Source organism: Pseudorasbora parva, chromosome 17 (genome assembly GCF_024679245.1).
Source record: "Pseudorasbora parva isolate DD20220531a chromosome 17, ASM2467924v1, whole genome shotgun sequence".
Lineage (NCBI taxonomy): Eukaryota > Metazoa > Chordata > Actinopteri > Cypriniformes > Gobionidae > Pseudorasbora > Pseudorasbora parva.
Genome location: NC_090188.1, coordinates 20,624,269 through 20,646,831, shown reverse-complemented (window position 1 = coordinate 20,646,831; position 22,563 = coordinate 20,624,269). Strand labels below are relative to the sequence as shown.

General features: G+C 37.9%; 2 protein-coding genes across 6 annotated transcripts in view; one reads left to right on the top strand and one right to left on the bottom strand.

Annotated features, from left to right (window-relative positions):
- Positions 1 to 12,439: 12,439 nt before the first annotated feature.
- On the bottom strand, positions 12,440 to 19,836 carry asrgl1 (asparaginase and isoaspartyl peptidase 1). The gene is made up of 7 exons (XM_067420956.1): positions 19,726 to 19,836; positions 18,311 to 18,503; positions 18,085 to 18,227; positions 17,752 to 17,906; positions 16,031 to 16,152; positions 15,350 to 15,460; positions 12,440 to 13,569 (listed from the first exon to the last, which is right to left on the bottom strand). The coding sequence occupies exons 2-7, from the start codon at positions 18,495 to 18,497 to the stop codon at positions 13,367 to 13,369; spliced, it is 921 nt and encodes a 306-aa protein (XP_067277057.1). The 5' UTR covers positions 18,498 to 18,503; positions 19,726 to 19,836; the 3' UTR covers positions 12,440 to 13,366.
- Positions 19,837 to 21,194: 1,358 nt separating this feature from the next.
- LOC137044705 (regulating synaptic membrane exocytosis protein 3-like) overlaps positions 21,195 to 22,563 on the top strand; it is a 102,609-nt gene continuing 101,240 nt past the window's right edge. For all 5 annotated transcript variants that reach the window (XM_067420949.1, XM_067420954.1, XM_067420955.1 and 2 more), the window contains exon 1: positions 21,195 to 21,551. In XM_067420949.1, coding sequence (XP_067277050.1) covers positions 21,382 to 21,551 — 170 coding nt within the window. In that variant the 5' untranslated portion in view covers positions 21,195 to 21,381. The remainder of the gene's footprint in view (positions 21,552 to 22,563) is intronic.

Here is a 22,563-nt window from a genome sequence, read left to right as displayed (position 1 = left end):
TATTCCTATGGGTGACGTCGAGCGACTTCAACACTTCAGCACAGCATTCCGGGAAGGCAGCGCTGCATTTGAACCGATTTGAACGCAGAAATGAGGGGAAGCTTCACAACATCGCGGATCTCCACGGTCAATGCTGTCACATGACTTCACCAAATCATACTAAGGAAGTGTGTTTTTGACGGAGTGGTCCCAGCGATAAAGGTTCGGTCCTGCTTTGGAAGCAGGCGGTGAGTAAAACTGCTTCAAATGTCTATGTTGTTGGCTATCGTCGCGTAAACATCAGTAAACAACATGACCGTGTATAGTTAATTTATCAATGGAGCATGCGATCTATGGTGTGTGTTTAAATACATTTGTTTAGCTGAACAATATAGGTGTCAGTAAAACCACCCAAACATAAACCTAGTGTTCTCACAAAGCGTGCTTCGTCATTCAAATGTGCTAACGTTACTCCATTGTTGTTCGTATAGCGTTACACTAGTCTGACGTGCAAAACCATTTTGCTTGCTACTGCTAAGGTTTAGTCGCATACAATAGTCCGTAAACCGAATCATGTCCTCATAAACTGCGAGTAAACACACACAAATGTTGACAGGTCACTAAATACAGTACATACCACAGAGACGGACGTCCTGCTGTTGTTGTTTCTCCTGTTCAATTAATTTCAGCCTCCGAATCTGATCCTGGATCATATATGTATTAGTTGAATGTGATTTAGGGTAGCGTTTTCTTCTCCACGCTTGAGGACGTCACCGCTTTGCGCACTCGTCATTCTTTAGCTCCGCCCACACAATACGCCTCCAGGCGCTCAGTTTTTTCTGGAAAGACTCGGTACAGCCTATATTTCTTTTATAAATATAATAAAACTAAAGACTTTTTGGAGATATGAAGGATGCAATACTACTCTATAGGTACTCAAGATTGACATGAGATTGACTGAAACTCAGTGTTTCACCCTCCCCTTTAAGATAAGCATTCAGCAGTGTTGTCCGATAATTTGCAAGCTTTCAGTCTGAATATAAGAAATGGTCAAACAAATAGCAAAATCCTAAATATAAACAAGTAGCTTTTCCATTTTAGTGATAATGCATCAATTGGTTCAGTGAATGGACCTTGTAGGCTTGAAAGTTTTCACTTTGCTGACCCAAAGCTATTCTTCAGGATCACATTTCTGTGCTTTTCATCGCGCGCTCTGTGGGAGCCTTCATGCAGGAGGTGGGAAAGCAGGAATCCTATGCTCTCTGTATCTGTGATACAGGCCTTTGAAACTCTGAGAAGGAGTGACCTAGAGCAGGGGCAGCTCAGCTAATCTAGGTCTTAGCGCTCCGCAGGTGTTGGGGCAGAATGTGTTTTACATGATTGAATGTGTTAATCTGACACAAATGGCAACCCTTGGCTTCTGATGTTGACATTCAGTCTCTAGAGACAGTGCTCATTCTCACTAGAGCCCGTGAAGCAGACCCTCGGCCTGATTCGCTCTCAAACCGCTGTTTGCTCTTTACATGCCACAGAGGGATCCATTTCAGCCTGTATCAGTTCACACAGCTACACTACTGCAGCTGCTGTGGATTGAAAACAACATGGCTGAAACAGTCAGCTGTTGGTGTAGTTCACTGTTTTGTGTTTACGATAAAAACACAGGAAGGTGTGAAAACATTTCATAGTTTAGTGCTGTGTGGTTTTCAGAGAGGAGTTGAGACAAGCTTTAGGTGGTCAAGAAGGGCTTCCAGATGACTGGACTACTACAGCCAAAGTGATCAGGGAGAGAGGTAGAAAGGTGCTAGGTGTGTCATCTAGAAGGAGCTGAGGTGACGCAATGACTAACAGATAGCAGAGAAATGGCTATCCACCTGTCACTCAAAGTGGCAAAACCCTTAATTATGCAGAAATGTAAGGCTTTATATAATGTAAACGAATGAGTTATAAAAAAACAATTCACCCCATATAACAATATAAATTTATGGTTATAAATAGTTTTCTTTGTAGCACTAAGTAATGCATACAATGAAATATCTTTAAAATATAAAAATCCTGGGAGACTGCTATAAATAAAACTATTTTAAAACTAATAAAAATATTTTCACAGTGCTTTCCAATTTCCTGTACAATGTGTATCAGATGGCCAGTGAATCGAGTCTGTGTGGGTCTTTAGAGAGTGGAACTAGAAGTAATTGAACCTGAACATTAAAATCAGATGGTTTGTTCCAGTAGGTGTGTCGATGTTCTCCTGCTGCAGGATTCTGGGTGAGAGTAACAGCAGTTGGCTGCTGCAAACATCCGACTGAAAGCTCCATCTTAAGCACCAGCTTCCAGTCAAGGATGTTTACAGTAGCCCGTACTGCCAGCAGTTTTTCCGTACTTGTCCATGCAGACGACATATAAACCTGAAACTGACTGTAACCCTAATACACGGAAATTTATACCATTGCTGATACAAAACTTGACATTAAGCACCGCTAAAAACTTTACTTTATGGGACTGCGGACTTCAGAGGCCTTTCGGCACTCCTACCTCTGTGTCCATAGAGAGACAGTCATTCTGGCAAAGTTTGGCCCACCTTGTGACACTATGAGAGCTGGTAACCATGAAAGAACAGAAATGTCATATTTACATTGAAAACACTGGAAACTCAGCGGCTGCAGTTTGTTTTGCCATGACTCTCCCACAAAGAGCCAATCTGATGAAGCTTCACATGCAACATATCCCTGCTGACTGCAAACATCTCCTAAACACAAACACCAGAGCAGCTTCCTGCCAACCCCCTTCAATCACAAAGCTTCCATCTCTGTTTACTCTTTAAACGAAGCTGTTAGAACCCCTGTGTTGTGAGGGCTGAGATGGCAGATTTCCTCAAGACCATCTCAACTCCCTTTCGCTCAACTGGCCTCTAAAACTGGAAATGTGTGTACGTTAGAATAGCTGAGTTTCTACTTTGACAAAGTGACAATGGGAATTCGGAAGTTTCTTCACTCTTACATGCATCTTCTTGCAGCAATCGCTTTCGGAGGAAAGCCCTCATGTATATGCATTCATAAATTGATTTTCAGTTAATGAAATGTTAAAACATTCACTGATTTACAACTATTTACACTTGATAAATGGCACAACTTGGTTGATCTAGCACCAACGTTATTTTAATATGATAATAAAATGTTTTTTGTATAAATTTCAACTCTTTACAAAATAGCCATGCTGATATATAGCAGTGATGTTGCATTATACTAAAACGTATTATTAAAATATTTATAATGAATATTTTGCCATAATGCATATCTTTTATCATGTGGCTATCTGTGTAAGAAATAAAACAACAATTAAAAAACATAGCTGTTATTGAACACAAAAATAAAGTATTGTATCAGCTATTGTACTCCACTATTGTGTACACTTTACTCTCCAGCTTGTGTCATAAGTGTATTATCTGTCTGGTAAAAAATTCTGACTGAATAAAGTGAGACCAGACAAGATAAATGGCTCAAAGTGTGTGTGTGTGTGTGTGTGTTGAGAGTGGGACTGTGTACAGGGTCTGATCTGCAGTGCACTAGAGCTGTATGATCCTGGATTAAATGAAAATCAGAATTTTTGTTTTGTATTACATAGTGATTGTGATTATCAGATGATTCTGAACAGGCAACTAAATTAAATGTAATTTACCAGAGGTTATGAAAAAATGGTAATTGCTGCTAGCCTAGAAATCTAGACGCACCCTAGCGGCAGCAAATCTAATCTGCTGCAAGTGTCATCTAGCAACTCTCAAAACACTTTTGAGCTGTAAAAACCAAACTCTGGTCAGGCCATTGACATCGTGTATAGAGTCGGTGGGCGGGGCTTAACATAATGGCGGCAGAGTTGCGATTGCAACTAGAACACAGAAACTGGCGAACAGTTGTCTTTCTAATCAGCTTTGGCCGTGACTCTGGAAAAAGTTGGAGTTAAGCTTTTCTCTGAGAAAAGAACAAAGAACGGCACTGAAATCATTCTTCAAAAGGGAAGATGTGTTCGGAGTTGAAAATTGTATATATTAACTACCATATTTTCCTGACTATAAGTCGCTCCGGAGTATAAGTCGCATCAGTCAAAAAATGCGTCATGAAGAGGAAAAAAACATATATAAGTCGCACTGGACTATAAGTCGCATTAGGGCAGAAGCAGAGCGGGAGCCACGCGCTCGCATGTACTCACTCGCGCCCGCTCATTGTGCATAACCGAGCACAAGAAATAAAGTTTGAAGTGAGTGAGAAACTTATGAGGAACTGGCAAAAAGCAGACGTTACTTTAACTGTAATGAAGAAAACAAAGAAAGCTAATCGCGGACTGTAAGCAAGATGGCCAGAGCTGAAGGGACGAGTCCACAGATGCTTGAACTCTCTGCCGGGAGAGGCTCAGCCGCGCGAGACAAACGCTGTGTGAATCATTCTCGGCTGCATATTTTACTACATGCAGTTTGTAATTTGCAGAATAAGATTTTATTTATTGGGGCATTTTGTTTGTGTTCAGTCTTTCTAAGGGCGTTTTCACACCTGAAAGTCCGCACCAAGGTCCGAACCAAAGTTTGTGTTTGGACATTTGGTTCTATTTGGTTTGCTTTCACATTGCAGTTATGTTAGCGCACCAAAGAACTTTACATGACGCACTGGCGTCCTGTCGTCATCATCTATGTGGGCTGCATCTTAACATTGATTGGTTTGTTAGCGGACGTGCGTCTGACGTCAGTGTGTTTTCAATTCAGCGGCTAACTTTGACAAGAATGAATGAACAGACGCATCGTTGCCAATAATGTTAATATTATGGCATTACTATCTGCAGCACCAACTATACTCGAGGCAAATTCACCAAATGAACGTCCTCGTTGTGCAAACATTTTATCGGCGCCGACAGGAAAGGAGGAGCTCCTAGAAGATAGGCTTTTTAACCAAACAATGTATTTTATTTTATAGCCTAGTTATGTTTAAATATTATAATGTTATTTTTAAATTTCATCTAGGCTATGTTGATTATGAAACGTGCACAGATGTGCAAAGACATCGAGTCAGAAATAATTTTGACCACTTCATTAGATTTGTTTTGTAGAAAGCTTTATTTTGTATCTTAATTTTAATAAATGTTTCATCATTTGCGTGAATTTAATAAATAAGCTTAAATAAATAATATAGCAGACATCCCGTGACGGAGTGATCATTTGTGTTGCACATGAACTGGAGCGGTCTCATAACTAAACTGAAACTCATATAGTCAAGCAGAGCACGCTGTTCACGCGAGCTGACATGAGTACACAAGCGGTTCTGGTTAAAATGCTGCGCGATCACTGCTGCTTACATGTGCTGTGAGTTTAATCTGTGTTTTTTCACTAATCCTACACCAGAACTTCCTGTAAATGGTCTGAAAGTCCGAACTATACAGAAAATGCTTTCACACAAGAAACGAACCGAACCTTTGTTCAGTTTGGTCCGGACCGAGACTACCTCTTGACGTCGGACCAAATTTCGTCTGTTTGGTCCGGACCATGGTCCGAGGGAGGTTTCACACCTGTAATTTTGGTTCGTACCAAACTGAAAAGTCCGAAAATCCGGACCAAACAAGGTAGGTGTGAAAGCACCCTAAGTTGTTGTCTTTAAGTTAATATTTCAGTTAAGAGTTTTTTTCTGTTTTCAGTTATTTTTTTCAGGGGTAGGCTACAGGAGCAGCATAGAGCGCCCTTTTACACAACTGATGCAAGTAGGTCATGTGATTAAAGCAACTTGGCGAATTTAGCATGTCCAGATTACATTCATACTACACACATTCATACTATATAGAATGTACTTTTTTAGCGGCTGCAGAGTAATTACTTATTCAAAATAAGTACCTACCCAAGAATATATGTGATTTCGGACACAGTCAGTGTATTTGAACAAATCTCTTGAATGAATGATTCAGTGGCAAATATTTTTTTAACAGTCACTTGTCGCCACCTATTGGCATAACAATGTAATGATACAATTATTATTCGAAGCAATCTACTTTCAAAAGGTGATTTGCTCTATTTTGAAGGTATGACGAAGAGAATAAGTGATCGAAACGTTACCAAATGTTACGTTTACCGTTGAGTCTAGCATTACATTTTTACATGTTTTGAAGCCGTGGTGTGCCGACTTTTTCCTGTCTTTTATGGTTTTTCTTGATGAGCACCCATTTTGAACAAAACATTGTTTGCCGTTGATGTGCATGCTTTGGATGAGTTTTTTAAGGCTACCATAGACATTAGTGTTTATATCTGAACTACAAACTTTTTATTCCCGTACTTCTATGATAATTTGAATATTTGTAACAGAAATAATGATACTGTGTGGTTGAAAAGATGTTTGTCAAGCTGTTTGCTCCCTATACATAATAACTGCTTTCTCTGGGTCAGCGGCAACGGCAACACAGATTTGAATGTTCCGTTTTTAGTTTGACACGATAATCTATGTCATTTAGGAATTAGATGACGTGGGTGTTTAAATCGAGATCACGATCTTTTAACGATTAATCGAGGCTCTATAGTGCACTGACTCTGGTGAAACTCCCAGGGTCCCACATCCCTCCCAGCGCTCAGGTCACGGCGGGAACAAAGCAAACTTTATCAGACCACAGCAATCCCACATTCCGCAGATTCTTAGCACTTGGCAACCGCATAGCATGTAGTAAGGCAGAGACGTAGCGAGAGGGAATTGGGGGAAGGGGTGGAGAGCAAGGAAAGAGAGCGAGACTAAATGAAAAAAGGAAGGGATCTGGCTGTGAGTCCAAAGACACACGGCCTCCACCCAAACAAGGCCTCTGATCACGTCAATAATTTGCTATGGTTCTGTTCACACTGTTTTACAGTTACCATTAGTTTTGATCTATTTTTTGATAGGGAAATAGCAGCTACTTGGTTTATTTGATGCCTACAGAAAGATGATAAAATATTTGCAACACATAAAAATAAAAATGCCATGTTATGACCCCTTTAGCCCTAATGTACTTTTAATAAACTATGAAAACTGTAGGGCCGGCCCCTAATACTCAACGTTAGTCGACGAAAGGAGGCTTGCTTGACTACATTTTAATTAGTTGGTTAGAAGCAGAAAAAAAATCCTGAAGAATTGGATACAAAATCCAAAATGTGGGAACATTTTGAGAGTGTAAACAATGACCACAAAAAGGTGACATGCGACCTTATGCATAATTTATCATTTAAAACATGTCAAATTAGCCACTTGGCCTTAACCTTGACAAATGATAAGGCGGATATCCATGTGTTCTTGCTGTGGAAGTTAAATACTGCACGACATGTTTAACTTAACTTCCATGTCCACGCCATCGGAGCGCATCTTCGCAAAGGCCAGTTTCTTTGTGTGCAAGACAGAGCTCTCTTCTTCTCGAAAACGTGTACAGACTCATTTTTCTTTCTCATAATATGAGAAAACTGAGACTGGAGGAAACAAATCGTTACATGAGCCTAATTGTCCCTATTGTTTTAGTGTTTAATGCTGCTATAGACTTCATTTATTTAAGTTTTTATATTCTAATGTTTATTAATTTTGTTCGTGTTCTGATCTCAGAAAAGTTAATGTGATGTTTGCTGGCTTCGCTGATGCATGCGTGAACACTTTATTTATATATTAAAGCCTCATTGTTACAGTTTAATATTTGACTAATCGACTAATGGCTTACCTGAACGACTAACAGTCGATTGACTAGGAAAATCATTAGTCGGGGGCAGCCCTAGAAAAAAAAAAATATCTGAATGCATTTTCATTATATGGAAAAGATATTAATAACTATTTATACTGCACAGGAAAAACATTTGAGTGACATAAAGGCGGGTGGACGATGTCATACATTTCAGTTTAAAGCTAATGACAGGCGGAATGTGCAACATGATTGGACTGACCAATTTTAGTATGTAATTAATTCGATTTATGTCACAGCATTTTACACTTTTTAACTTAAAATAGTCAATTAACTTATTTATCACAGGTAAATACTTATTTCTTTAAGTTCCGAACTCAACAATTCTGACTGCTGTCATGAACTGAATCTGTCTAATGAATTTGACTAGTGCCATATTATGCTACTAACACAAACACAATACATTTTCCATAAAAGGAAAAGTCACAGCAAGGTCACAAAGATCAGACTATGTATGCACACATAAAATGTGACACATTCAGTTACCTCTTCATCTTTTCTCTTTCTGTCTGAGAGCTCAATAAAGCAGAACCTTCTCAAATAAAGCCGAATAGTTTGGTCCTGATGGCTGGGGTTTTCTGATCGTCCCGTTCTCCTGAGACTGTGAAAATACCACCCTTGTGAGCGGCACTCTGATTAGATCAAGGGCCTCATCAAAGCATTCCTTCCCTAACACTGACTTAAACTGCATTTCTCATGATGGCAGATGCCCTATATGATAAACTCATTGTAGAGCACATGAGGTTAAGTCAATGTCTAGAATCCTTCCCCACTTTTTACCTATTTAAAACATTCGTCAAGTCAGTCTGATGACAGATGGCATTCGTAATGCATTTGACTGTTTTTGTGAAAATATTCTTCAAATAATTGAATTAAGCTTACACTAAAATAAAAATACATAGCATTGGATAAAAACTACAGACATGGCAATGTCAGGCTATTTTCTCGATCTTTTCCTGTTGATTTCCCCTTTTGAAATTTCCTAAATGCAACAAAAAACACATTTCTGTGCCATTTCCATTTTAATTGCATGCACTTGACATGTGAGAAAACATACTGACTTTTCACCTGTTCCAATCCACACAGAATCACTGGTTTCCATTCACTAGCATTGCTTTAACTTTTTTTCCAGGAACCCAAAACTGCCCAAAGCCGAATCAGACGAGCGAAGGCCTCTCTGACCTTGCTGAAGGTCACACTTCTTTGCACTCAACGGGCAGTTAAACACAGCTCGCTGATTCCAGGCACGAAACTCACAGCAAGAGAACAAGTCATCTGTGTCACCAGAACACTGATTAACAGAAAACACTAGGTTCGCTAACTCTCAGAGGTCAACAGGAAGTCATGCCACCTGACATTTACACTCTACCTGCTGTTTTGCGTCACTGAATTAGAAATTATGAAACAGACATGAAATGAAGATGAAAAAGACTTACTTAACATATTAAATGCAATAATGAAGGATTTAATGAATGGGTCTCAACACATGACATGAGGGATGCAAAATCTGATTTTCATCTCATCTTTAACACTACTGAAAGAGCAAGGTTAATTTTGATAGGCTCCACTGACGGATAGAAAATAACTAAAGTTATGCGCTGTGGCACAGATGTGACAGTAAGATAAGAAGTAACTGCTGGCCTACATATTCTTGCAACTATTAAAAAACAAAACATCCATTCACACCAAAGATAATAACTATAATGATACTTAATAACAACAACGTTTCAATATTCATTAAGAGTCTATGAAAATAAAGAAGTCCACATCACAACTGTAGTTATTATTATAGTCATCTTTAAATAAATGGGCCTTGAAGCCACGATATGTACTTTCCACCAGTAGATGTCGCTTATTCTAAACAAATGCGTAGCTTGATGATGGCTGGATTTCGCAGAACTTTTATTATGCCGCAGATGACCGCTTCTGCTTTTTCTGGTCATGCGTACACAGCGCTGTTTTATCATATTAGATACATTATTTGAGTGTGTTCAAAGTTTTGTTATAATGCTTCTCTGTGCGTTCGCTTTGCGGCTACTATGAGACACTTGTTGCACACTGCAGTAAGCTAGATCAATATTAGGCATGGTAAAACATGGTAGGCTATTCGCGGTAAATCAAGAAAACAAGATTTAAACAACAAGACTAACTGTGTTGAGGTATATAACAATGATTTGTTTGATGAATGTATCCAAACAGTTGCTCACCTGTCTAATAAAACAGTTAATATATTAAAGCGTCTTTGCTTTTTCCATGTTTTCTACTAAATAAAACCGGAAATCAAGGGTATGATGTCACTGATAGGCGATGCAAGGACACAGTCTGTGTCCTGGTTAAAGTTGCTTATTTCCTACATTCTTGGAAACATTAAAGGATAAAACTGAGGCTGTGAGGAAAAGTACAGTCTAGTTATGGATTTGTGCTGTAGTTTAGTAGCCTACCTTTATACAGCACTTACCGTGCGTTCCCACAGTTAGGGTATTGTTGTCTATCCCTCACAGCATAAGGTACAATATGACGTCTGCCCGTCATTTTTTTTTCTCTCGCGCCCTTTCTCTCACTATTGAGATGAAAATGGAAAACCCGGACACAGCACGCTGTAACTAACTCCGCTCCACTCATATTGCTCCAGGACGGGTTTTAGTGTGATATTACTTGTTATCTCAAAAGCTTGATTGGCGAAGAGTGCATGCAGAATCTGAACAAACTATATAATATGAATTACTTGATAATGTATCCTCTAATTATTGAAACACGTACAATCTGCCTGCTGTTGGTAATTTACAGTGTGAATACCTGCGGCCTTGTGCTTAAGTTACAGATGAATGACAGTTTTGGTAAGGTTTATCTCTTGTAGGCTATCATATTGCTAAAATATATAAATTCGATTAAACACATAGGCTATGTTGTAATTTCATTTCATATTTTCCCCCCATAACGGAGCCATTTCCTCGACACAGCTGTGTGCAGTCTTGCACTGCTGTTGCTCAACTATTTCTTTTTAAAATAAATGTAACGTTACAATACAGACACTTAATGCAGCATATGAACTGACGACTCACCGAAGTTACACTCAGAATGTATGTATTTCTAAGAAATTTCCGTCCGATTAACTTTCTTTCACAAGCTTCTTGGCAGATGTCCGTGAATTTTCCTCCAGCGCTGACAGCAAAGATGCCTAGTGAGAAAATGCATTTTGTCCAGAAAGGATGTCATCCACCTCGACTGATAATCGCCGCGTTCTTCGTCTTCTTTGACTTTATAATGTCTTCAACTTCAAAAAAGCCCGTCCTCAAGTCATTTAAAGTTCTTGGTCAAACAGACATGTACAATGTATTTGCATAAGCTGCTGAGAACAGCCACAAGTGCGTAATTACGTAATTATCTCACGCGACGCGACAAAAATAGAAAGCGACCCGTTATAACCAACTGCTATTATAGTGCTTTCGTTGAAGTTTTGAAGCGTCGCGTCGCTCTTTACAATGTAGACACGGCGTTAAGAGTCTATGATAAAGCTTTGTAAGATGGCAACTGTAAGAATGGGGGCTGCTTGACTTCGTCCGAGCGCCCTGTAAAGCTGTCACCCACTTCGGGCAATCTGTCACTCCTGACTTTTTCTATGCGGATTCCTGCGCGTTGACCCGCCCCTTTTCTGTCGTCGCCGTCGAGTGCTGACCAATCAGCAGGCGAAGCGCTCTCATCCATGATGGTGCCAGCTTTTACGTTCACCGAATGACCTCTTGACCGCAGTACTTTTCAGCTTTCTTCGTCCCCCCCCCCCCCCCCCCCCATATCCATTTGAAAATGTTGTAGTTTAACACAAATCTATTGTATTACGAATGGATTTACATAGGTTAATTTAAAATGTATGCATTGCTACTGGTTCTGTACCAAACCCTCGATACATTTATTTCTTATTTCTACATTTATACGTTTGTTTTTTTCATCAGTGTATTGTACATCCTGATATAACCAAAATCATATCAATGTGGACAATCAAAATCAAATATATTTTTTTTATTATTAAAATACATTAACCAAACCCATCCCTTTATTCTGGAAGGAAAATAGGTAGACCAAAGTCAATGAAAAATATAGAAAATAAGGTATCTCAAACTACTAAGGTTAAGTTACTTGGTATACAAAATTGTGCTGTGAACTCACCGCCTTTATCTAAAAGTAACATGGCATCATGCCCCATGAAGGTCACTGTCCTCGAGGTAAATGCTGATCTTTCTTACACTATAGAGGAGAATCAAACTTTAAACCTATATATATATATATATATATATATATATATATATATATATATATATATATATATATACATATTTATTATTATTTATTTTTTTGATATATGATTTTTTTGTTTTGTTTTTTTTGAATGTCATTTTTATGTTCCTGGTCATTTAAGAGTTAAATAAGACAGAAAAAGAAAAGAGAGGTCATGACTTGTCGGTCATGTCTTTGAGAGGACAAAAGTTGATGTTGTTTTGCTTGCTCCCATGTGGAATATTTTGAACACAAACCCACCGCAGAGGGCAGAAAAACTGGTTTTGGGGTTTTAGATCATTATGAAGACAATTCACAGTTGGAACTTGCAAGCTGGCCTATGTGTTGACACAATAAGCAGACGCTTGTGTATTTAAACTGTCATAAGGGCCTCGTCACCTCACAATACTGTACATGAAAACAACAGAACTGATGTTATCTGTATCTGGGCTGCCAATTTAAAATAGCACATAAGTGATCCACACCAACAAAAGTTTATTTTCTGCATGTTTTCACCGTCCAAATTAATCAGTGTAAATGCTGTTATGATACCAACACACCATTTAAAACATGTTACAAAGTTTCTTCTGGCACACACTTTCTCACAAAATATAGACGGCTACGCTAAACTGCTGCATTGTTTAATTACATGCCAAAATTATAGTTGATTTAATAAGCTGCATTTTTTTTTTCAGTCTTTAGAAGAAAATAATACACTACTTAAGGAATGAATCGTGATATGAATCTTCAAAATCAGCCACCAAGATATTCTGTCTTTCTTTGGTGACATTCACAGTACATGTAAAACATTTTAATACTATTTCGTAATAATTATGAATGATTAATAACTGTAAATTATAACTGCACCTTAATGGGACAGTTCACCAAAAAAATGAACATTTTGTCATCATTTACTCACCCTCAAGTTGTGGAAGAATGTTGCTATGCAGACAGTTGACAGTAGCCTTTGACTTCCATAGTAGGAAAACAAATACTATGGAAGTTAATGGCTATCGTCAAATGTCTAGTTACCAGCATTCTTTAAAATATATTTTTTGTGATCAAAAAAGAAAGAAACACGTTTGAAAACTTTCATTTTTTTGGTGAACTATGCCTTTAATAAATTTCATTCACTTGATTCCAAAGAACATCATTTATCTCCATCTAGTGGAGAACATAGAGTATCTTTTTTTTCTTTTCAATCTCTGTAAGACTAATGTTGCTTTACTGTTAAATATAAAGACGATCAACTTCAAAATGCTTAATAGAGACGCACAATATCACTGCCATGAGGTATGCATATATTTACATTAACACATTTCCCTTTCAATTCAATATTGATTGAACAAATATAATCAACAAAAAGGTGTGAGAGTATATGTGTGTGTTCATTATGTGTGCTCTACAAAGGCTTAACAAAGTCTTCACCATGGTACAGCCCAAAGTGGAGTTCACCCTGCTGGGCAGCGGCCCATGACATCTGTAAACTGTTGAAGCGAGCTGCCCAGGTCCCTTTGGGATCTACCACCACTACCCCGCCAAGACCCTCCACCCGCTCCTTCATATACTCAAGAGCCAAGTCACTTGCCTCCTCTGGGGTCTTCCCTAGAGAACATAAAAGAATACACACTTAACTTTATTAACAAGCTAGTGCATGGTATTATCCTTCCAGATCTTTCTGCCAGATGTAGGTGACCATACAGTGCACGATAAGGAAGGTGATCGAGCAAATGCTGTGGAATGGATCTCAGGTGAGACCAAATAAATCTTATCAACACCCTGCCCATATAAACACAAATATAGGCGAGTTCAGCAAAAACACTTGCCGTTGTGTTTCCACACACACAGGGCAAAAGCATGCACACACAAATCACCTCAACTTCCATGTGTCTACTCATTGCAAACGCGCTGGAGGAGGTTTTACGAAACACATTGTAAAAGACTGGCTCAGACCCATGAAGTGAGCAATGTTTACCTGAACAGACTTGAGGTCAAGCATCTTAATGAGGCCCTCGATCTCAGTTAATGTGTAGCTGAAGTAATTCAAGCTGTTTATTCACAGGCTAAAATGCTGCTAGGAATTAGTCTCACAGCTATTCACACACAAATGTGAACCATCCATTTGAGCTCATGTCAATATACCTGTTGCTTCTAAATCGGTATTACAGTGCAGTTTGACTTATGGTCCAAGATGTGACATTTATGCAGTAATAATACTAAAACTACTGATTACAAGTGCACAGTACACAGGAAGAGAGATTTCAGTTGGCCATATGGCTAGTTGAACTTTTCTTTATATAGTACAATAATTGTGTCTAGTGTAATGTACTATATATTTCATGAGTATTATTGTTAAAAACCTTGATGGTTTTATTTTGACCACATCATTACTTTTTCTACTTTTAATTAATTTTAAATGAACATTTTTAATCATAGTCTTATGTGTCTGTCTAATTTTAAGTTCTCTCCAATCCAGCTGTAACTGTCGCTCACAAGTTCCAAGTAATTCCCCCAAAAATATATATTTTTTTAAACTGGGGACTCCTTAGCTTCATGCTTACCATGTACACATGCTTACCATGTACATATGCTTACCATGGACACATGCTTACCATGTACCATGTACGCATGTATATTAAAATGAATACCAAAGATTATTTTTAAAATACATTTCGTAGTCATTTGTTTTGATACCCAGCTTCTATAACTTGTGTTAGTATGAAAAACCAATAATATTGGACAAATTAAATGTATTTTACTATTACTATAGACAATGATGAAATGCACTACTGCTTTGAGGTACGATTTTTTATTACTGCCTGTAGTATTTTAGTTTTCTATTTTCTTTTACTTTTCATCACTTTTTTTGTTGAAAACAGTTGTGTTGTGGAATATATGATACATATTTTTTTCAGGATTCTTTGATAAATATAAAAAGGTCAAAAGAAAAACATTTATTTGAAATAGATATATTTTATAACATTATAAATGTCTTTTCCATCACTTACAATCAATTTAATGTCCTTGCTAAAAAAGTGTATATATATATATATATATATATATATATATATATATATATATATATATATATATATATATATATATATATATATATATATTTTTTTTTTTTTTTTTTTTTTTTTTTTACTAATACTGACCTCAAAATTTTGTACGGTAGGTAGTGTACAGTTTAGCAACCATTTTCGACTAATACAACTGACCAGTTAGAATCAAGCATCACAGCGAGTGAAAAGTCTAATACTCATAGTTACAATAAATACTCTGTAATAACTATATTATGTAATTTTGTTCACAAAAAATTATAAAAACACCCCTAAGCTTTTTGTTCATGCTAAATAAGATTTGTTGATTTTGTTACACATGCCTTGCTCCATGTGGAAGAGAATGAGTCTGGACAGCGTGACCTTCATAATGGCTTCCCCATGGCCTGTGGGTGAGACAGCCCCAATCTTGTTATCTGCATATCCACCACATCCTGAGAATCAGAGATAGAAACAAAGATCCTGAGAGAAATCTTTCCTATACACACACTCAGCAAACTTGTTGCTCCAGATAACCATCCACCTATTTGAGGCAAACCCTGATAATATTCACAGCATAACAGAGAATAAAGCATCTGTCTTTTTTCATTTGTGCTTATTTACTTATTAAGCAGACAATACCAGCTCATTCTTTCATTAACTAGTGTGTGTGTGTGTGTGTGTGTGTGTGTGTTTCCCACAGGTTAAAGTGTGTCCTGAGAGAATGTATGTGGAGGGTGCTCTGCTGAGCTAGGGATTAAATCTATGGTTTGAATATTAACTCAGCAGGCAACAAGCTCTCAGGAGCAGCTGAAATTTACACACATTACTGCATGTCTAAAGGTCAAAGTTCAATCCCCATCACACCAGCTGCTTAAGTTTAGTCAAATTAAAGGTGGAATTTTTCAACATTAAAATATTTTTTTCTATTTTAGCTTAATACACAGAAACAGCAATAAGTAAGCTGTTGTAGGGTGATTCCCTCTGTGGTGCAAATCCTTACAGAGCAGCAGGTTTGGATTTACCTATACATGGCGTGTCTCCCACACGACCCTCCATTTTATTTATCATTCCACCAGTGGATGTAGCGCAAGCAATGTTTCCGTCTACGTCCACAGCTACTGCACCTACTGTTCCCATCTTGCCCCTGAAACACACGCAAACAAAAACGGCTTTAAAAACACACACAAACAAAATGGCTTACTTATTGTGGTAGCAAAAGAATAGCTGACTAGAAAGAAAGGAAGCCTAATCTTTTACAGCAAATACACAAAAAAATTATGTCAAAATGCCTATCTTGACAAGTATCAATGTAAATACAGTCAGTTATGACTTACGTTAAAAAATTGTTTTAGTTTCAACGTTCAGAAAACAGTTCCGAAAATATTGGATGTGTGTCATTATAATAAATCTGTGCCTTAAAGTATCAGCGGCTTCATATACCTTCTTTTAATAATGTTAATTAAAAAAAGAGAGAATAGCTAACTGCTCTTAACTAAACGTCAGTAGCTATAATAGTCATCGGTGTATATTTACTTTATACAGTAATACAGTTTTCACAAGCACTGTAAAGTACTGTTTATTTGTATCTTTGCACTATTGTATTTAATTGTGCTAATGCTTGTAATTTGTTTATTTGTTCTTATTTTGTTATTGCATGTTTACTTGTTTTAAACATTTATGTTATATTTATTAGGCTAGAATTAGTTTTTGCTGTGATCGTAAAATTGGAATCGACAATTGAGAACTGTGAAATTTCACTGGTATCTAAAATATTGGTATCATAAGCTTACATAAAAGCAATACATTTTTTATTTATTTAGGTGGGGCCAGTGAATGTTTAGGCAGGTCAAGTTAATATCTGATTTACTGGCCCAACCAGGGGTCCGTTCTTCATATGTCGCTAACTCAGTTAGCTGGATTTGACTTTTTACGATTTGGTGTCGGATTGTTTGGCTCTTCAAAGCTCATCCTGGACTTGCTGTCATAGAAACAGGTCCGTGAGCTTAAACCCGCTCAGGAGCAGGCTTATTTCATGTAAAAAGGATTGCTTCTTCTTAAGCAGAGGTGATACTTAAAATCTGTCCCAAACACTGCTACTTTATTACAAGAGTTCCTTACTGATCCAGGGGCAATAATAATTTTAAATAATAACAATAATAACGTTATGTATAATACTATAGACAGCCAATTGATTGAGATATTTATTTTTAATAGATCAATTTCTTTATATATATATATATATATATATATATATATATATATATATATATATATATATATATATATATATATATATATATATATATATATATATATATATATATTACACATTCTTACTGAGAACTTGGATGAAATCTTAGGACTGCCCCTGGCCTGCGCCACCTAGCGTTTCATGACAGAACTTTACATATACTGTACATTTTGAATGAATGCACAAAATATCCAAAACTACTGACTTTCCTTTAACATTTTTCATTTTTCAATGGACACATGTATATGTATGTATTCATGCATCTGCGTGTGTGTTTGTGTTGACATACTATGGAAATTAAAAGCAAGCAAGAAAGTCACAGGTTTGAATAAACATGAAGGTAAATTATGAGTTTTCATTTTGGGGTGAACTATCCCTTTAACTATTGTTGCAACTCTTTTTATCTTAGTAGACGTTCTAGACATTAGACATCTTATGCCAAAAGCATTATGTCAGCACTTTGTACCAGTTTTCATTACATAAAAGCTTTACATTTGGCATTCCACCGGGTTGGCATCTGGCTCCAGGTTCTTCTTCCAGCGCATCTTGGCATAGTCTGTGATCAATGACTCCTCAGGCACTTCCGGTACACCCATGCTTCTGGCAAACTTAGAAGCCCCTTCAGCTGTCAGACACAAGTGGTTGGTCTCCACAGAGAAGAAAGAAATCATTCACATTTTTTATTTGAGTATTTGAAATGCAACGGGTTCTAAAATCATCTAATTATTGTATTCAATGTATGCAAAAAACACATGATAAAGCCTAGTATCACTTTTCGTTTTTAATCTTGGTAACTGTATATTACTGATGAATTTATAACAATACCTTTTCCATGACAAGCCTGGCCAGTTGCACTGGGTTAGCCACTCTTCGGACTGCTGACACAGCCCCGCTAGCTAAAGACCTGCCATCCATCACAAATGCATCCATCTCTACCTCCCCCTTCACATTTAGCACTGACCCCAGACCTATGACATATGGGCATTCCCCAAGTTTTTTACTTGGACATGAAATATATGAATTTAATTGAATATACAAGTATTTTGAGTACCTGCATTGAATCTTGGGTTGTTCTCCATAATGGTCACTGCTTCAACCACAGCATCCATGGCACTTCCACCCTTTTGGAGGATGGCATACCCAGACCTAACTGCCTCTTTCACACCAATAGTAGAGTCTTCAACTCTTTCTTTAGGAATATGACCAGCACCTCCATGCACCACCACTACAGGCAGCATATCTGTCTACAAATACAAATACATAATGTTACCATGAAATTCTTTTTTTTGTGTGGAATATTGCATTATTTATTGTGAATGATTTATCCATGTAGACTGAGGGCGGGACAACCTGTCCCTCACATGAGATAACAGCAGTTCCCAACTAATAAATACCTGATGGACAAAATTAAGCACCGCCGCTACTGGCTTCTACTGACTTAGAAATAATAACTACTTTTGGCACATGATTGGAGAATTACATTTAAAAACTCTTTAAGGCATATGTGATCATACTTTACATTTACATTTATGCATTTGGCAGACGCTTTTATCCAAAGCGACTTACATTGCATTTTTAAGGTAGACATTTTACATTTTTGTCAATTCTCAAGTCTTGCTTTCCCTGGGAATCGAACACTTGGCGTTGTAAGCGCCACGCTCTACTGGTTGAGCTACAGGAAAGCAATATACAAAACAGCTAATTTAGCAACATTTTTGTACATCGATGAAAATATTACACCTTTTTTGACTGTTGTCATTCTAAAAAAAATCTGGGAAGATGCATCTAGGTATTTTCAACAGAAACCTGGACATCATTTGGATATAACTATAAAATATTTTTTTATTTATTTTTTAATACATTTTTTTGTGAATCTTATTATTGTATATGGTAAATGTCATTTTAAAGGATTAACTCTAGCTAACTTCTTATGTTTGACTCTTGTATTGATAAAACATTTATTTGAATGATTCAGTAAAAACACCCGTTTTAATGTAATATTTAACAAATAAAACATGAATTACTCAATATAATCTGTGTATTTAACTGTGTAAAAACAATACAATCTGTTGGTTTAAAAACATATTGATGATCTTTCGACATGTTAAACCAGCTACAAAATAGGCTACACATCATATATTCTTTACGTTGCACCTAACCTTTATGGCTATTGATTAGACCAGAACAGATGTCATACACATATTTTATACTATACCTATATGTCAGTGATTTATAACGACTTTACCATCATAATTCTGTCTACACCATTTAAGCATGTCCAATCCACATACGGCTGTAATGTTTACAGTGCCATGTCAAATTGCGTTACTAATCTAGTAACAAGCTGTAACGTTAACCGTCAAATACAGTGCAAGAGAGTGTAAACCTAAATTCTTAAAAACTGTCAACCGATTAACAAATTGTGTGCCACTTGCCCACATGCATAATATTTAAAATTATATTTACCAAGGGTCCCTTGCCAGATTAATGATAGGAACATACAAAACACTGGTTACAGAAGAGCATTAAAAGCGAAGGAAGCTGCAGATGGTGTCACGAGGACATATGAGCCTACAGAGAAAACACCAAAATAAAAGTCCGCTCATTAATGCCATTGCCACAGAGGCGCAACATTCAGTTCCTGGGTTTAGTTCTGCTGTCTATGGCTTCAACACTACATGTAGGCTAGTTTTCAAATAAGGCTGAAGGACTTGATTAGCAGGAACTGAAGAAGTCATCCCATACGTGAACAACACATAAAATGCATCTTCAGCTTTAATACAGACAATATAATGAATAAAATGTCCTTTTTTTATTTAAATGCATAACCTATATAATTTTTCTCACAAAATTAGTTTTAACCATATATTAATGGGCAGCATATGAATGACTATTTATTTATTTAGGACTTTGCCTATAGCCTACATTATTTAGGCTATAAGTTGTTTTAATTCAATACATTCACTCAGGTTATGAACTATGGTTTTATGAAGGCACAAATATAATTTGTTCCCTTTAATATGACTGAGATGTAGCCTACAGTATGCATTGTTGGACATGCAATGTTATACGGACATAGGCCTAATCTTAGAAAAAAATGTATTCATTATTAAATTACATATAAAACTACATCAATCACATATTACCCTCACATTTTGTCTCAGAAGGAATTGTTGTTTTACATTATAGCTACATGACTGCTGTGACAATGCCTTTTATGAAACACTCCCCGAAATAATTACATAATTAAACCCATTTTCATCCCATATGATAGTGAAAACTTGAAGGTCGTTTTAAATAATATAAATTAAAGATAAAGATAATTCAGCTTCAGTTTCCATGTGGTCCCAATTTACCCGTAGCTATTAGGCTAATCAACCAAAACAATTTTATTTTATTTTATTAATATTATTATTTTTACAAGTCTGTGTTTCAAAGTGTGTATTATTAGCTACATTTTAGACACTCATCTGTTGCGTCCTGAATTTACACGACTTACTCGCACCGCGCTACTCTAGTCTCATCCTCGCGCAGGCCCGTTGAATCTCAAAGCGTCTGCCGCTGGTGGATGAATGCGCGTCATCAGCGCGCTGTGATTGGAGAGCGAAAATAGGATGCTGTGCGCGCGTGCAGTGAGCCCCCATTCTCAAATGAGAGTGCGCGCGGCCGTCTCGAGGAGGCGTGCGCGCGCTTGAGGGGCTGCGGTCCCATTGACTATTCCGTCTCCCTGACAGCGGCAGCATCAGCAGCAGCGCGAGCTCGGAAAACAGAGCACCGCGCGGACTCCGCCTTTGCTCCCATCATCCCACCCGAGAGCCCGAGCTCCGAGGCGGCTTCATCAACAAGCGCCAGACCCCCCTCGTCGACTCGCACATATCCCGCGGATCAGATATGGACTACCCTTAACTGGACCTGGAGGGGAGAGGCAGGCGGGCGGGCGGGGGGTGGGGGGGAGAGAAACAGGAGAACAAGCCGTATAGGAAGAGAAGCACAACCGTGGGTGCCTGCCGCAACGATGAACGGTTTGCCACGCTCGCGACAACCGCAGATAAGCCATCGGACTATGTCCTGAATAGCGGTTTACATAGCTGGGATTGTGCACCGTTCATACAGGGGTAAAATATGTCCGCCTCGGTGGGGCCCCGCGGTGGCCCTCGCCCACCCACAACGCAGCAGAGCTCCATGTCCGAGCAACCGGACCTCAGTCACCTCACCGAGGAGGAGAGGAAAATTATCATGGCTGTGATGGCTCGGCAGAGGGAAGAAGAGGAAAAGGATGAGGCCATGCTCAAGTAAGACATCACGCTTTATAGGGAGCCTGTACTATTCGTTCTGCTTCTGGAGACCAAAAGGCAAACAGCTTGTGATGCTTTCTGTAGGTGCATCTGTTTGCCATAGCTTACTAATAAAGCCATCAGGCTGTACACCTGCACCTGAGCTCCACTGTGTGTGTGTGTGTGTCTATGAGTGGGTGGGTGAGTCTGGCCATGTCCACTTTTTCCAATCTTATGGACACCTGTCATGGATGAGCACCTTTGTGTGTATATTATACACATCCATATGAAACAAGCTTGTTAGATGTCTAATGAAATGCAGTGAACGGCCAGGTGAATGGTCACAGGTGTAGCTGTTAAAGAGAGAGGGGTGTGTCCACATGCAAGAATTAAATATATACAACTCGATACACAACTCGATACACCCTGTTGTTTTACACCTCACTGTATGATGGATTCATTTCAGGCCGCACGCGTGTCGTGTCACATATTTATTTGACTCATCATACATTTTTAAAAATACTTTTTTAATAGGTCAGTGAACATCTTTCTGCAGTATTCACCATCAGTGTCGGGATTCCTGCCTGGTCACGACAATATTTCCGTGCCTCGTCATCATGACCGTCAGGATCCTTAACCCATTCATTGAAATCTTCCCTGATTGTAGTGAGCATCACTCACAGCTTGAGTAAAAGCAGTCATAGCTTTTGTTTTTTTGGTATTTTTAATCTTTTCTCTTTTTTTTTTTTTTTTTTTTTACCAGATCTTAATAATAACTTTATTTGCATAGGACGTTTCATACAAATATTTTGGCTCAAAGTGTTACAATAAAAATAACTTATTAGAATAAGCACTATGTGTCCCGACTGCGTTTCGCATGAAAAACAGTAAACATACCATTTGAAGAGATCTGGTTTATGACTTGTCAGGAATTTACATGAGAAAGGTTTATTCTGAATAGCTATTTGTGGTTCATCAGTGTTGTTATTATGAGTGTGAAGATGTTTCTTGTCTTCCTGTCCACCTGCCA

Excerpts from the sequence above, each read along its gene's own strand:
- asrgl1 (XM_067420956.1), bottom strand. The coding sequence starts at position 18,497 with ATGCTGCCTGTAGTGGTGGTGCATGGAGGTGCTGGTCATATTCCTAAA. Across the intron at positions 16,153-17,751 it reads AACCCGGTGGAATGCCAAAT|GGGCAAGATGGGAACAGTAG; the intron begins GTAAAGCTTTTA and ends CGTGTGTTTCAG. Across the intron at positions 13,570-15,349 it reads TCTCTTCCACATGGAGCAAG|GGAAGACCCCAGAGGAGGCA; the intron begins GCATGTGTAACA and ends TATGTTCTCTAG.